The following is a 14,772-nucleotide window of genomic DNA, read 5'->3' as shown; positions in this document are numbered from 1 at the left end:
GAACTGAGGAACGCCGGGAGGGGTGGCGGCTTGGCACGGTGGGAGCGTGCGCGGGGGCGTCGGCGTTCTCTACTCTCATCTATATCGACCTATCTCCATCCGAGCGCTAGGGGTCGCTGCAGTTTCTTGCTCGCATGGCCTGTTCCGCTCGTGCAAAATGTGCCCCGGTCACGAAGGGTCTTTATCTAATTAAGCTCTTTTCCAGGGCTTGATGGGGAACGCGGAGGAAGGAAGGGGGAGAAGGTGTCAATTTATGCGATCTTATTAGCCCCTCCATCCCTCCTTCTTTTTCTTTTTTTTCGAGAACATAAAAAAATATACATTTACGTTTGAACCAGAATAGAAAGAAAAGAAAGCGAGAGAGAGGGCCAGTAATGTTTTATGAGTGATGGCAGGAAAGTAATAATTCCTAAAACAGAAGCGTTTCCCGGGTGAAGTTTGAGTCGTGATGCTATGAAAGAAAAAAAATCTATAAAAAGCGTTGCTGTTAAAGTTTTGTAAGCTTTATGTGTTTTTTTTCTAGAAAATTAGAAGAGGTGAATTGCGTTAGAGTTCTTGTTATAATAATATTTCTATCTATATAAAAAGAAGTTGAATAGTACAACGCTGGTGGCACATCGGCGAGGAGTAAAAAACTCTAAAGACCGCCCCCCCCCCCCCAAAAAAAAAAAAAAAAAAAGTGTAATGAAGCACACACGGGAAAAAGATAGGCGCTAGAGATAGGTTAATTATAATTAGACGAGAAGAATGGCCCCCGGCGCTCTTGCAATACCTCGGACGGTAAAATGTGCAGAAAAGAAGAAATATTAATGACCCCAAGGTTAGGCGTGCAGTGTGCGGTGCCTCTTTTGGGGAAGGCCAGCGGCGAACATGGTCATGACCTAGCTTTAATAAGAGAAGGAGTAATTAAAAAATGCCCATAAATAATCCAAGGCGACGCGAGGGCTGGTTAAAAAAAAAAAAGAAGATATATCAGTGGCCTGGGTATACGGTTAGTAAAGATAACGCGACGATGTCGGGAATACTAACTTTCTTAGCGATTGTCTTCAAACTTCTACCCTGAATGACGTTGTCAAGTAAGCTTTTATGGGCTGTATTCACTGATGTTTCTTTATTAATAATATTGTTTTACCATAATGAGGTCCCATGAGGCCGACATGTCATATGTATGTTTTGGGGGGTTTCGGTTTTGATCGAAACATTTCTGATAAGTACTATATGCGTTGAATTTTGTATGCTTTATTGGCACACGGCATAAACACAGAAAATACTCAATCCAATCCAATGCAATCTTATCCAAATGAACACAATACAGTGACTTTTATTTCTGATCAGATTGATGTATGACTTCTTATTATGTCTTCTCATTGTCATTAATCATTCGACGTTTATAATTTAGGTAAACACCTATTAACGCGACGTTAGAAGAACAAATGTAACCAAGAAGTCGCAAAAAGTTGAAGAAACATTTTGTTATGCACTTTTCGCCTCATGTATTGCCTATGTATGCAGTTTGGTCGTGAAACAAATGTAATCAAGTCACAAGTATTTGAAGAAACATTTTGTTATGTACTTTTCGCCTCTTGTATTGCTTATGTATGCAGTGTGGTCGTCATCTTTACCCGTTAAAGTAGCAGTACTGTAATATAAACTCCGATAAACGTCGATTATATGTTAGGCCGATAAATGCAGATGTGTCACTCCAAGTCGAGTAAAAAAATGTTTAAATATAGAACAGTATCTTAGTGCACAAGAATAAACATTACCTCCATCATAACGATTTTGTCGTCATGGGCGAGAAGTACGCCTTCGTTTTGTTGCTAAAATGAACCCTCCGTTGCGCTTTGAGGCGCTCTTTCTCTAGGTGCTCGTTGAGGACATTGAGGTCGAGAAAGAATAACAGCACAACCGGCTCGTGTTAAACGGTTTATCCGACTGCCCATTCCCTCACAATCACGGTTCCCCATTCCCCTCGTCTTCTTCTCGCTCCAGAGTAACTGTCTCATGCCAGTGGTGTTCATTGCTAGTTTTCGACACCCTCTGCCAGAAGTGTCCTGTAGTTTGACTACATTCGAAAGTGCTTCCAACAGCGCTATTGAGATCACGTGGTTTGTGGACTGCGTTTTGCGATGCATTACATGGGCACATGGCAACGGCCCCGGCAACGGCCTGCCGGCACCAGCAGAGTGAGAGCCCACGGTTATACCCTGTCTCGTTGTAACTTGGCAAAGGGTGACGGCTACGCCCCACTTTGCGTTCCAACGGCTTCGATATGCGCAACGTAGACGAGCGCAATGCATACATATTGGAGCATGACGCAGCGAAAAACCTGATACTTTTCCGCAGTAAGAGCGCGTTCCGGCGACATGTAGTCACGTGCCTCACTCCATTGTTCCGATTGGTCCGCAGGCGCCCTAGCTTCCGTGTTACTGGCATGTTATAACTTATACGCCCGCGGCTTCCTGGTCTTCCCAGCATCTCTTGCTTCAGACACTAGGAAGTGACGCCGCCAAAGTAATAGCTCACGTCTCAGCAATGCAGCCTCCATATCCAGGTTTACCGAATGCTTCTTGCTTCAGTCGCTAGATGAGGAGGGGCGGAGGACGGGAGGCAGCCGCGAGCCGCACTTGAACACTAGAGAGCCGCATGCGGCTCGCGAGCCGCAGCTTGGCCACCCCTGGTATAAACAAATGCCAGGCGCGGGATCCTTTTGCTTGCAAACCGAAGTAACTTAAGCTCAAATATAGTTCAGTGATAAATCTCGTGCACCGAGCTAAAATAGCTACACGCGTGCTCGAAGTAGTCAAGCTGAAACAACGTTGATCTCCCCAGCGACCTTCCAAGAGCGTGAGCACCTCGCGCGGCAAAATAGCTCGTGCTCTTTTGCCAGTTCCCGCTCAATACGCCCGCCGTTCATGGAACCTTAGGATGGACCTCGTCGGATGCCAGGAACCGCCGAAGCCAATCTAATGCCACATGTGTCACGTGACTTTCGGGAAAAGCGCAGCTACACGTGGGGCGCGTTGTCACGTGGTACGTTCGTACTTTTGAACGGGGAGAATACCGAACACGAGAGACGACCCCCCAAAAAAAAGAACGCACACACAGAGCCTGGCCCATGGATTTTTTCCTTTCATCCTCACTGAAACCAACTTCGATCAAGCCTTGAAAAGTGAAGCGCACCATGGCGAGCCGCGGTCGAAGAGAGTTGGATTTGACCGACTGTCAAGCGCCTGCCCCGCGGCCTTGCAGCTCCGGCCATGCAACAAAACGAAAAAGAAAAAAAAACAAACGAGCAAGAGAGGATTTTGAGTCGCTTCGAGATGACTCGGCCACCTGGGGTAAGTTTAAAAACAACAATTGAAGAAAAAAACATCAACCCACACGCCGCACAACGGCGTTCGCGTTCCGAGTTCTCACGCGTTCAACGGTCGTAAAAGAGACAAAGGCAGCTATAGCTTTCAGTCTACCCCCTAATCCTTCCAATCGGAGCTCGGCGTTCTGACCTTACCCTCTCCTTTCCTCCTCTCCATAACTTTCTCAGCGCTTAGACACGGCGACCCGTGCCTCAAAAGTTGAGACGAGTTAGCGTCCTCAACGTTCCTAATAAAAACACGATCCCGCACACGACGGTTTGATCGGCAGATCGATAGACAAAAACGAGGCTTTTGTGGTCGCCTTTTGTGTGCGCGCCCTTCTCACCGTTTGAAAGCACATTTCACCAGCTTTAGCCCAAGCTCCACTTGTGTAATGGCATGCGTTCAAAGCGCCCAATTGTATGAGGAATTCGGCACGTATAGCATCCGCTGCGGTCCATCCTATAAGCGAGAATATTCACTCTGATTCACCGACGGCGGCGGCCACACGTCGCCCGCAAACCGAGCTCGCCGCGCAAAAGTCAATCGCCGACGCCGAGCTGCGCCGCTTCGTTTCAAACTCATTTCCATTTCCTACTCCGCGACGTTCGCAATTCCCACTGGCCCCGGCTTTCGAAATTGAGATTCCGGATTGGAATTTCCGGGCTCGCCAAACGGACGCCTCGGAGCGCATGCAATCCGCACGCGCACGTCAACGGGCGTGTGTACGCGTAGGCTTAGAGGCGATGCTCCGTGGAATGGTTGAGGTGCACATAACGCACACAGGCAGATGCACGCAGCGTGCTATATGCGCCTTGTGTGTGTGTGTGTGTGTGTGAGTAATAATGATGATGATGATAATGATGATGATGATGAAACGTGAGCTGGCAGAAGCAACCGCGCAACCATGTGCGCTAACACTAAAGACTGCTTTGCACATATATTGCAGAGATGAATGGACTAGAACATACGCGGACTTCGACCTAACTTCGCTCTGGTGCAGAGTTATCAGCTCTGCATTATATGACATCTCGGAATACGGTTTTTTCTGGAAAATGGGATGTGCTCAGTGGCCAATAAGCAAAATCTTTAATCTGCTGAATGTCCCCGTGCAGTCTTAGACAGGAAGACGAGATTCTGGAAGATGATGCTTCGAATCTAACGCATAGATTAATTATGTACTTTCGTTTGCATCTTTTTTTATTTCATGTATTTTGACCAACGATGACCTGCTGCCCTGGAAAGCGTTTCTTATTTATATGGTTCGCCAGCATTAGGCACTATGTGGCTATAGAGCCTTCAACGCACACACGCTATATATGCCACTTTTACATTGTCTAAACGCAAAAAGAAAAGAAAAATAGAGTGCTTCTGTGGCATCATTCCTGAACCGCATTCCAACAAAAGTAACTGTATCTATTGAGAGAAAAAAAGTAGGTGAATGGCGATGCCGGGAAAGCTTTTTCACCAGAACAAGGAAAAACAAAGAGGTGAAGTTCGACAACCGAGCGCCATGTCACGTTCTGTGTTACAGAGAAAATCTCCTACCTGGGATTGAATTTTTTTTTTTTTTTTAGGTTTTTTTTTTAGAGTGTTTTTTTGGGAAGTAAGTTCTCGAAGAGTAGAAATGGCTGGGTCACGTTTTGCTTAATAAAGTAAAAATAAAACGATATCAGCCTTTTAGATCAAATGGTGCTTTGAGCCAGGGCTGCTTCAAGGGTAGGCTTGTGATATACTCGGAATTTCCTCGGTGTGTACCGCACTGCGATGGACTCTAATTACCTATCATTGATCTTTTTTTTAATTTATATGGACCAATGAGAACTTTGACCAGTATCGTCTTCCAATAGGCATGCAGTTTCAGTAAACAAAAGACAGCTCGTTCTTTCCACATTATTTTAGCACGATGCCAGTCGCTCTTGAGCATGCGGGCTCGTGTAAGTTTTTCATTTCCTTAAAGCACCTAGGACTGGATGGAGAAATTTGAAACAAAAAAAGTGGATGAAACGGAAAAGACGACGAGAATGGTGTCTGTCGTCTTTTCCCACTCTGGTTGCTTCAAGTTTCTTCGGCCACTCTCGGGTGTTTTGAGAACATGCTATATCAATGATTGGCTTTTGGAATGCGTCGCAGGGAAGTAGGCACGCAGGAGGAGCTTTTGAAAGTACACGACAAAAAGGTTCGCGCGCTCGCTTGTTGTGGGTGTCCACTGGTGCGCATGAGCGAATGATCCGACTCATTGGACTTCTCAACTAAGCGAACATCAAGGGCCTGTCCCACGCATGAAAATTAGCTCGCTGTGAAGCGACTCTTATAATATACTTTTTTTTCGTTTTTGTTTTCCGAAGTCAACTGAAGCGCGCGACGTTCCGTATCTGATCTACAATTCTAAACGCGAGGCCCTGGTCTCAACGACGGGAATGCGAACCGAATATACTCCATTCACGCCTAGTGCATGTCAGTACGGTGGAAGCAACGGGCTTGTGTGACCAGCCATACGTCCATATCTCGCCACGTGCTCACGCTTCCGTCCACACCCACGCCCAGAGAGCGGGGTCAGGTGGTGAGAAGAAGACGGCTGATTGGTCAGGCGAACGCGTAGAACTCTCCCCGCACTGTCCGTTTAGGGGTGTACGGAGCGTCGTCTCCTCTATTCACCCCATAGGCTGCCAGTGCAGTGGAAGCTAGGGATTCGCCGGACCAGTCCAACTCCCTCCGTTTCATCAGCTGACAATGCTGTCCTCGCTTGGGAATGGACGGGACTCTGGTCACGTGGCGAAAGAGAAACGTATGATTGGTCCGAGGACCACTTAGCCTCCACCGCACTGTCAGTTCATAGGCTCAGGGGACTATAGAGTAACCCCGCGACTGATTACGGTGACACGAGCTTTTGGAAGGAACGGGAACGCGGACTGTGGGACTCGTTAACGAGCCTCCATTATATCCGCCTTCTGAACGCTGATGCGCACGGACGCCGCCTTTGTCCCTGTTTAACTTTGAGCGATGACGGTCGGCTGAAGGGCACGGACAGAGTTGACCTCGCGCAGCGTATACGGTGCTGCCGACGCGGGTGTGTATTTGATCCTATGATGGTTTGTTCACACTACAGCGACAGGCACTGAGTTGTGTTCACCAACGTAACGAGAAAAAAAAAAAAAACACGTTCTGGCGACCCGATAAGTCATCTGCAGCAGCGTTTGTTTTGTGTGTGTGTTTGTGTGTGTTATTGTGTGTTTGTGTGTGTGTGCGCGCGCGCGTGCGTGCGTGTGCGTGTGCTGTGCAAAGAAGTAAGGGATCATCATTCAAGTTGGTTAGCCGCTCCGTTTTCCAAATAAACCAAGTTTTCTTCTGGTACCGCTCTAGGACAAAACATTTGTGGCAGAAAAAGAGTTTGACATGTCTCCGAACAATGTCCTTTAGCAAAAACAAAGCTTTAGTTGACGCCACTATTTTAAATTGTTTCTGCGGTATCTTTTTTTTTAGGCTTTACATATTTGTTTAAAAAAAATGTCGTGAAAACTAACTAACGCGGTCTGTGCAGGGGAGTTGTTCGACTAGGGGGACATCATATAGGATGCCGGTTGACACGATAAGTCCATAATCAACGAAGATTTGTCAATTATTTTTAATAATTGAAAATAAACTTCTTCTTATGTCAATTGAAAACTTGCTGAGCGTCATTGAGAACCACTAAATCAGTACTGGTTAGAGCGCCTTTGACCACGTGGGAAGTCCAGAAGTTGGTTAATAATAAGTTACCACTCGTGCAATGGGCACAAGGCTAGCGCTGAGAAAACGCGGACGACAAGAGACGGAAAAACCCGACGAGCGCCTTATCGCACCCGCAGCCTTGCGCCTGCTCCAAGAGTGGTAACTTCAGCGGTCCACCATGCTTCCCACGCGCTCCAAGTATCTCTAAAATTGTCTGATTTAGTGGATTTCGATGACACTCAGGAAGTTTCTGTTTGGAACCATATAATTGTTTTAGTAATTTAAAAGTTAATCGGCATATTTGGGTTAATTATTTGACTCACCGTGACGATTAGCACCCTACAATGGGGAGTTTTAGGGAACCGTCTTCGCACACCCGATACGGTATACGATGAGCCCTCCGGTACGAACTGCGCATGCGCCACCGAAGAACACTCGCATCTGCGCAGTTCGTGTTCCGGAGGGCCCATTGTACCGTATACCGGACGTGCGAAAACGGTTCGTTCCCTAAAACTCTCTAACGTGTTCACATGACCGTATATGGCTCGCCTGCACACCACCGCAAAGCACGTGAACATAAAGAGCACCGGTCGGCGTTTCTGAAGTTGTCAGTCACTGGAGTGAGTGTTCCCGGGAGTCGCATCTGTTTACCGTATACTACTCGTGTGGGCTTCCGCAAGAAAACACGAACGAGCAGGTGTGCGTCGAAGGCCAACATCATTTGACATTGCGAAATGCCCCGGAAATGAGATTTCGTTTTGAGATGAACGAAGAGGTGTCCATTTGATTTATGTGATATGAATTTCACACACACATACATATATATACATATATAAAGCGAGTACTTGGATTTTTACTTTATAAATGTGCGAAACGCCAGCTTGTATAAAAAAAGGTACCGGCAGAAAAGGAAGAGTGAGAACGACCGGCGATTTTATCGTCTAATCTTAAACCAGTTTCAAAAGGAGGTGCAACACTCAGGAACCTGCTGTAGCAAGACCCAAATCTTTTCTGTCACCTTTTATGTACACGACTTCGCACTTCTAAAACGATAAACAATCTCTGCGCGCTCGCGCGAGCCTATATTTCTTTGCGTTGCATTTTGGTATTAAGTGATGCGTGGATAGTGGATGCTACAAATTATTTCACGTCAAGCGTCTCAACAAAATATCTGGAATAATTACGGGTCACTTAGCAGACAAAATCTTGGAGAATGCCTCATTCATGAAAGAAAATGGGTCTCAGCACTATACGAATTATATCGCAAAATCAAACTAGAAAACCCCAATCTTCACAAAAAAATACAAACGGACAAAGGCTGTTCTTAGACGCAACCTTTCGAAATATGAACACGCAAGAACCGTTCTTAACGAATGGGGGAAATTTTGCGAAGCTTCCGGAAGGAGAAACTCTTTGGCGGCCGCGAATTTTTGTCTTTTCGGCGGCACGGTAACACTTATCCAATTCAATCAGTAGGGTTCGTTCATTCGCATGTTTCAACAATTCCCTCTTTTGAGCCCACTCGAGATGATGTAAATGACCCGTGATATGTATATCCTCGAGAAAACAGTTTTCTCACCGACGTGAACATTGTCGGCGGCGCGGGCAAACCTGCCAACTCCCGCGCGGAATCGCGGAACGTGTGTGTGTGTGTGTGTGTGTGTGTTTTTAGTTTTTTTTTTTTATTATTGTTGAGAGCAGAGCCGTTGCGAAACGACGAAGCAGGGATCCAGGAGGATCCTCTATTTGCACCGTGTGCCTCTCGAATCCCTTGCGTCTGCGCGAGGGCTTGTGTGAGCTGTATGTGCGTGCGTGCGCGCGTGCGTGCTTGTTCGAGGAGTCTCCCGGCTCAGTGGGCACGCGACAACGGCTTCTGTCGCAGGCACTTGGGCACGCCTTTGTCGACGTCGTCGTCGTCGAAAGTTTGCGGTGGCTCCCTCCCTGTTGTCGCGGGGCGTGCCATTTGCATATGGGGGAAACGGAAAAGGATTGTAGCAGGACGCGAAGGTTTTTGTTTTTTTAGATTTATATCAAGTTCTTCTTTTGTTTTTGACGTGATGTTTGTAGCCCCTTGTTTCCGGTTTAGATCCCCGGTCTCGCTCGCTCGCTTGAACGAGGCGGGGACAGGAGACACGATGAGACGGCGGGTGGTGCCGGTATTTCAAGTTTGGCGTCCTTGCGGAGGACGAAAAATCATGAGCCATTCCATTCTTCGAAGGTGGACGACCAGCGAAGCCCTTTAGCACACGGCACAGACGTGACACAGAATTTTGAACAAAGGAACGAACACATTTATTATCTTCATCGGTGATCATCGCGACGAAAGGTGCGCGCACACATTTATTGTTGTCCTCATCGGTGGCCCTTCTTTCGCGTGGACGACTATCGCCGCCCCGAGGAGCCGGCGGAAAGTAGACACGCACGTCGGGACCGCCACCCCGGCAGAGCGGAAGGAAAGAAAACTAGGCACGCAAGTGCATGGAACGACGACAAAGAGAGGATGGTGCGTGCCATCTTTGAGTTTTTGTTGACGCACACGAAAAACCCACAGAACCCTAGCCATAAACAGCTTGGCTGTAAAACCGACGACATTTGGCCACACGAGGTGCGGGCATTGCGCATGTTCGGAAACCGAATTCTCAGCGCATGCGCCATACTAACAGCAGCGCCACCGCAGCAGACGCTTTGCACACGCGCCAGATTGCAGCCGCCATTGCTGCCCTTCTCTCGTCTTACCGTGGTCCCTAGCCACTGAATCGTGCGACGACGAGCCTCCACAAAGGCCTATGCTGGGGAGAGGGACACGGTAGAAACTAAAATGGCAATAACCCGCCCTGCTGTGGTAATAATGAAATGAAATGAACGAAATAAGAGGAAACAAAAAATTGAAGGTAGGTTATGGCGGCGCCCATGCACAGATGCCGTAAAGAGTTTATACCGGCAGACGCTTGAAAAGGTGTTCTATACTGGTATAGAAGACTTCGTGATGCGTTCTGGTAAAACCAAATAAAGAATCAAGGCAGGGGAACCGAGAAGAGAGGAAATTTGTTTTTCAAAGTGTCTCTCGTAGAAGAGTTAAACATTTTAGATGCCCTGTGAAACCCTGAAGACTTGACCTAGTTCGTTTTGGTAGTAACAACTACGGCTGGGCGTCGATTAAAAGTTCTAATCCGATTAATTGCCACCCTTTAATCGATTAATTAATCGATTAATCGGTGACGTTTATTTCTGTGCACAATATAGAAAGGCAAATTATTTATTTTCTTGCCTTTGCTGATTATCTGATAAAGGGCGCAATATTTAACTTGGACTATAAATAAATCTCGATATTTAGTTAATGACTGTTCAAAGACACTCACAGTCAGATATTATTATTTTAGGTGCACGAGGCAAAGAGGTTCGTTCATACTCTCCGGCAAGAGCCACCTCTTTGGATTTTTCACAATAGTCTCTACTGTACGCTAAACCGACACCCAAAGGGCGTAAAGTAGTCAGGACACGTGTAGCCTTCTGCACTCGTCTGGGAATCTCGCCCCTACAGTTTACTTTTTTTTTCAAAATTTGACCTAAAGTTTGCCCTTCATACAGGTGTATTCGTCCATGTCTGAGTAGTGAAAGCTTAATCGACCAATTGCCCAGCCCTAGTAACAACTATTGCTCATTTGTGACGGTATGAAGTTCCCGTTATAGACACTACTAGAATTCCTGTGTGTACCTATGGTAGCAGAGTTGCGCGTTCACCCTTGGTGGGTGGGCATAGCGCCGGCTTTCCTGCACGGCCCGGGATGCTTTGCTCGTCACGTCTCTAAATTCGGTGAATGGCGCGTCGCGCGCGCGGCCGTTCATGGAAAACAAGAAATGAGACGAAGGCGGAAGGGAAACACACACCGGGGCGCGTGCAACGTCGGTGGAGCGACCATAGCGGTGGCTTTCCTACACGGCGCTGGATGCCTAGCTCCTCACGTGATCGATATCGGCCAATAGCGACGTGGCGGGTGGGGGAAAACAAACGCCCACCTCTCCTCCTCGCGATAACGAAAATGACCCGTGATATGCAAGACCTTTATATGTATATCCACGAGAAAACAGTTTTCCCATCGATGTACTCGATACGCTGAACATATATCGAGTACATCGATATGCTGAGCATATCGATGTACTCGATGTACTGAAACTTTGGTCCCTATCATCATCTGAGTGATGAAGGAAGAAGTTCAAGATTCTACCCAGCGAAGGATGTATGGGCAGGAGATCGAACTATAGGGGGTACTTAATCTAGCTCGCTGTCCACACAGTCCTGTATTCACTAACACAGCATAACAAAGAAATTAAACCCGGCCTAGCGCGGTCTGGGCACGAGCGCTTCGCTTTGACCAGTGCTTTGGTCGCACGAGCAGCGGCCTTCGAATCGTCATTTTCGATTCCTGTTATCAAAACCAAACAAGGAAATTCGGTTAGCTGTTCCCACAGCTGGAGCGCTCAGCTAAAGGCGTGGCTGTTCGACCTGCTCCCCAATAGACCCCTTCAAAAACTACGCCTTCTTACGGTTGATCTGAAACTACCGCTAAGTGGCGTGCACAAAAGACACCATTAAAATGGGAAGTCTATATATTGTATACAGTCTATTGGAATTATTACTTCAGTTATAAACTTGCAAGTTTAATAAAAATTTCGTTTTTTTGTGCACATTATTTTGCATTATCTTTAGATAATGCAAAAGGGCGTAATTTTTGAAGGGGTCTAAATGAGGTCTGAGCGTTCGAGACGTCAATAGAACACGACGCACAAAATAGATACTACAGCTGCGTAAGCCTTTATTACAGAGTGTGGTCCAATTATCCTCTTGGTCCAAGTCTGTCTCTAAAGTATTTTGCTGGCGGAAATTTAATCAAGGTGCTTATGGGTGGCCGCTTTGTACAGGGCAGTTCTTAAAGTAACCATATAAACCGAAACAGATCAAGAAAAAATCTATTTGTCCGATAGGCTGTGCGATGGCGTTATCTATAGCAGGCTCCCTTGTTCTTAGGCTTCTTGCACCTGACGTAACCTTCTGGTTAGCCTCGAAATCGAAACCAACATTCTCGTCTGCCATCCGTGCCTTGGCGCAGTGTTTGCAGGTATTCGACGTCTTATTGTGGCAGCAGTAGTGCCGTAGATCACTGGCGTTTCCCTCGTTATCCTTTGATGATAAAACAAATTGCTGGCGAGCAGCTGATAGTACACAGGTCAGAATAAACGTGACTTGTGTTCAACATCCTCGGACGGCACTTGAATGCGTGCGCGGAGTGCCGTCCCTCAACACTACAAGGCCTCGCAAGAGTGCCGTCGGACGGGAAAAAGTGCGTAGCCTGCTAATCATTTGCGGTAACGGCCAAGAAAAGTAGGACCGCTCTTTATACGCTAAATTGTTAGGCGATATTACGGAAAACTTGTCAGTACTGTAGCCGATACTCCAACTTTTTAACTGGCTACTTTGATAAAGTCTGAAGCCGCCACAAAAATAATTTCATCTGCTTAACTTATCTATCGCAAAGGGGTTCCTCACCCGACACGAAGTGCAGTCAACACACCTTTAGTTTGTGCAAAGCTTTTCTGTCGAGATTTTGCCGGTATACCCGTCGAAGCCATTCATGACGCCTATGAACCGGTTGCTTGAGCACCGTGTTGTCCTGGCTCCTAAAGGTTGCCGGAATGCTGAACAAAACCAACCCTGCTAACCGTAGCTCCCTTTTGTCGCTAACGTTTTAGGGCCGGAAGAATTAATTACGGCCCAACTGACCATTTTCTACCTCGAGTGAGCGGACAAACTACAGTGCGAACACGCCCCCAAAGCACACAAAACATAGCATAGAACAGCGACGAATGCCTCCAACATGGATTCCGGCGGGTTCCGACGACATTTCCGAACCGGGACTTGCGTTGTATCATGATCTCGTGCAAGAACCCTACACGGAGCGCAAGTTCGTCTGCTTCTTGCGTGGGGGTTGTTGCAGTGCTGTCAAAACGCCGAGGCCTGATTGGCTCTGATGAAGGGATACTGGATAGACGTCAAAGCAAGCTGCCGTGAGGTCTACCCACTATCCTTCCAATCGAAACCAATCGGAGCTTGGATGCGTCAAGGTGCCTTTGTTCTGTCCCCCTACCATAAGCAATGTGGGCACGCGCCTCGCTGCCTCGTCATCGTAAGCTCCCTGCGAGTTATCTATGTTGTACCTTGATTGGGATTTGTCCCTCGCGTTCCAATGCGCGAAAGGACGCATTTTGCTACCTTGCTCGCCGTATAGCTAAGTCAGCCCAACAAAAGCAACAAAACAGCACGAATCTCAATTTGCTTTAATTTGTTGCGCTCCCTTTGACTTATATAGTACTACCTTCTCGTTTTTCTGACAACATGGCACTTTTTTTATTCTTTCTTTTTGTAGGAATGACGACGCTACGGAAAGATGTCCGGGTGGCCATGGTACTCTCTCTGGTGTTCAGCGCTGCAGCATCATCTACATCCGGTACGACCTTCAATACGTTTATATAGAGAAACCTCGTCACAAACGACGACAATAACAACCCCAACCAACAAACCAACAATAAGCATCAACGAATCTACAACCAAACACAGACATTTACGCCGATGAACTCTACAGCCAGATATTGAGGTACCTCCTGTTCTCTATGGGCAGCTTATGTCTCAGCTGTAGAGGAGAAATTTAGCCAGTGCTGTGCAACCGCTAGCCTGGGGTCTTTACACGTCAACCACGCAGTAGTGATTCACGACCACATGCACGCCGGCCGGTACGATGCTCATCAAGTTCGAAACGGGCAGGGGTGGGGATCGAACCCAGGATTCCTGGGGTTCTCTCGCGCCGGCTTTCGCTCGGCGCGCTCCGAGCTATTCCCCTCACAGCCATTGTTGTGCGAACGCAAAAAACACATACCTCGAGCGAGCTGTGCCGGCATTTGCTTGCAGGAAGTGCAGGAGGCGCGGGCCCTGTGCTTTGGCGCATTGGACACATTTGACGCTACTTGCGGAACAAGCACAAACACATCGAGGGTTTTTACCCTTTCCTAAATCCCCTCTATTCTGGGAAAAGTGGCGCCATTCATTGTTGTGGAAATGCTCGAGACACGTGCCGCGCGTCACTTCTGGGAAGAACATGGCGTCTGAAATCTAGCCCAGTGCTGGGCTGTGCCGCTATAATCTTCCCAAGGGCTGCACGTTGCACGCGCCTCGTGCATCCATGCACCTTGCGCTACTTTTGAAACATGAAGGGGCTTTATACGTTTCCTGCTACGTTGCGCCACTTAGCGGCGCAGTGTACAGCTACTGTACTATCTGAGCTGTCACATAAGCTGAGTGGCGCTGGGACGCTCTGAAATCGTCCTAAACGGCCACAGCGTGTTCTGCTTTATTTTGTCTACGATTGGACATACACTGAACGAGGTCTTCCTGGAATTGCCGTAAAGACTCGGAAGAAATAATATTACTAACAAAGTTTTAAACTCTAGGTAAGGTTGTTTTTAGCGTTTTGTAATGGTGCTAAGTCACTTTTCCGGAATTTCTGAAAAAAAATGAAAGGAATGAAATATACAAAAGAATAATATCTTGCTTATTTATTTACACAGAAAATTGAGTATTCGTTACACGTCGTTAACTAAAAACACAGAAAAAAAAAAGAGCGGCTGTGTTTTTTTTTGTTTTTTTTTTTAATTT

General features: G+C 47.1%; 1 protein-coding gene across 1 annotated transcript in view; it reads left to right on the top strand.

Annotated features, from left to right (window-relative positions):
* Positions 1–14,772, top strand: part of LOC8032095 — a 303,464-nt gene that overhangs the window by 189,740 nt on the left and 98,952 nt on the right. The window contains exon 4 of the mRNA XM_029988597.4: positions 13,490–13,570. Coding sequence (XP_029844457.2) covers positions 13,492–13,570 — 79 coding nt within the window. The 5' untranslated portion in view covers positions 13,490–13,491. The remainder of the gene's footprint in view (positions 1–13,489; positions 13,571–14,772) is intronic.

This window comes from Ixodes scapularis, unplaced genomic scaffold (genome assembly GCF_016920785.2).
Source record: "Ixodes scapularis isolate PalLabHiFi unplaced genomic scaffold, ASM1692078v2 PGA_scaffold12__126_contigs__length_90152505, whole genome shotgun sequence".
NCBI classification, from domain to species: Eukaryota; Metazoa; Arthropoda; class Arachnida; order Ixodida; family Ixodidae; genus Ixodes; species Ixodes scapularis.
The sequence above is the reverse complement of the archived record's forward strand: the minus strand, read 5'-3'. Positions and strand labels throughout refer to the sequence as shown.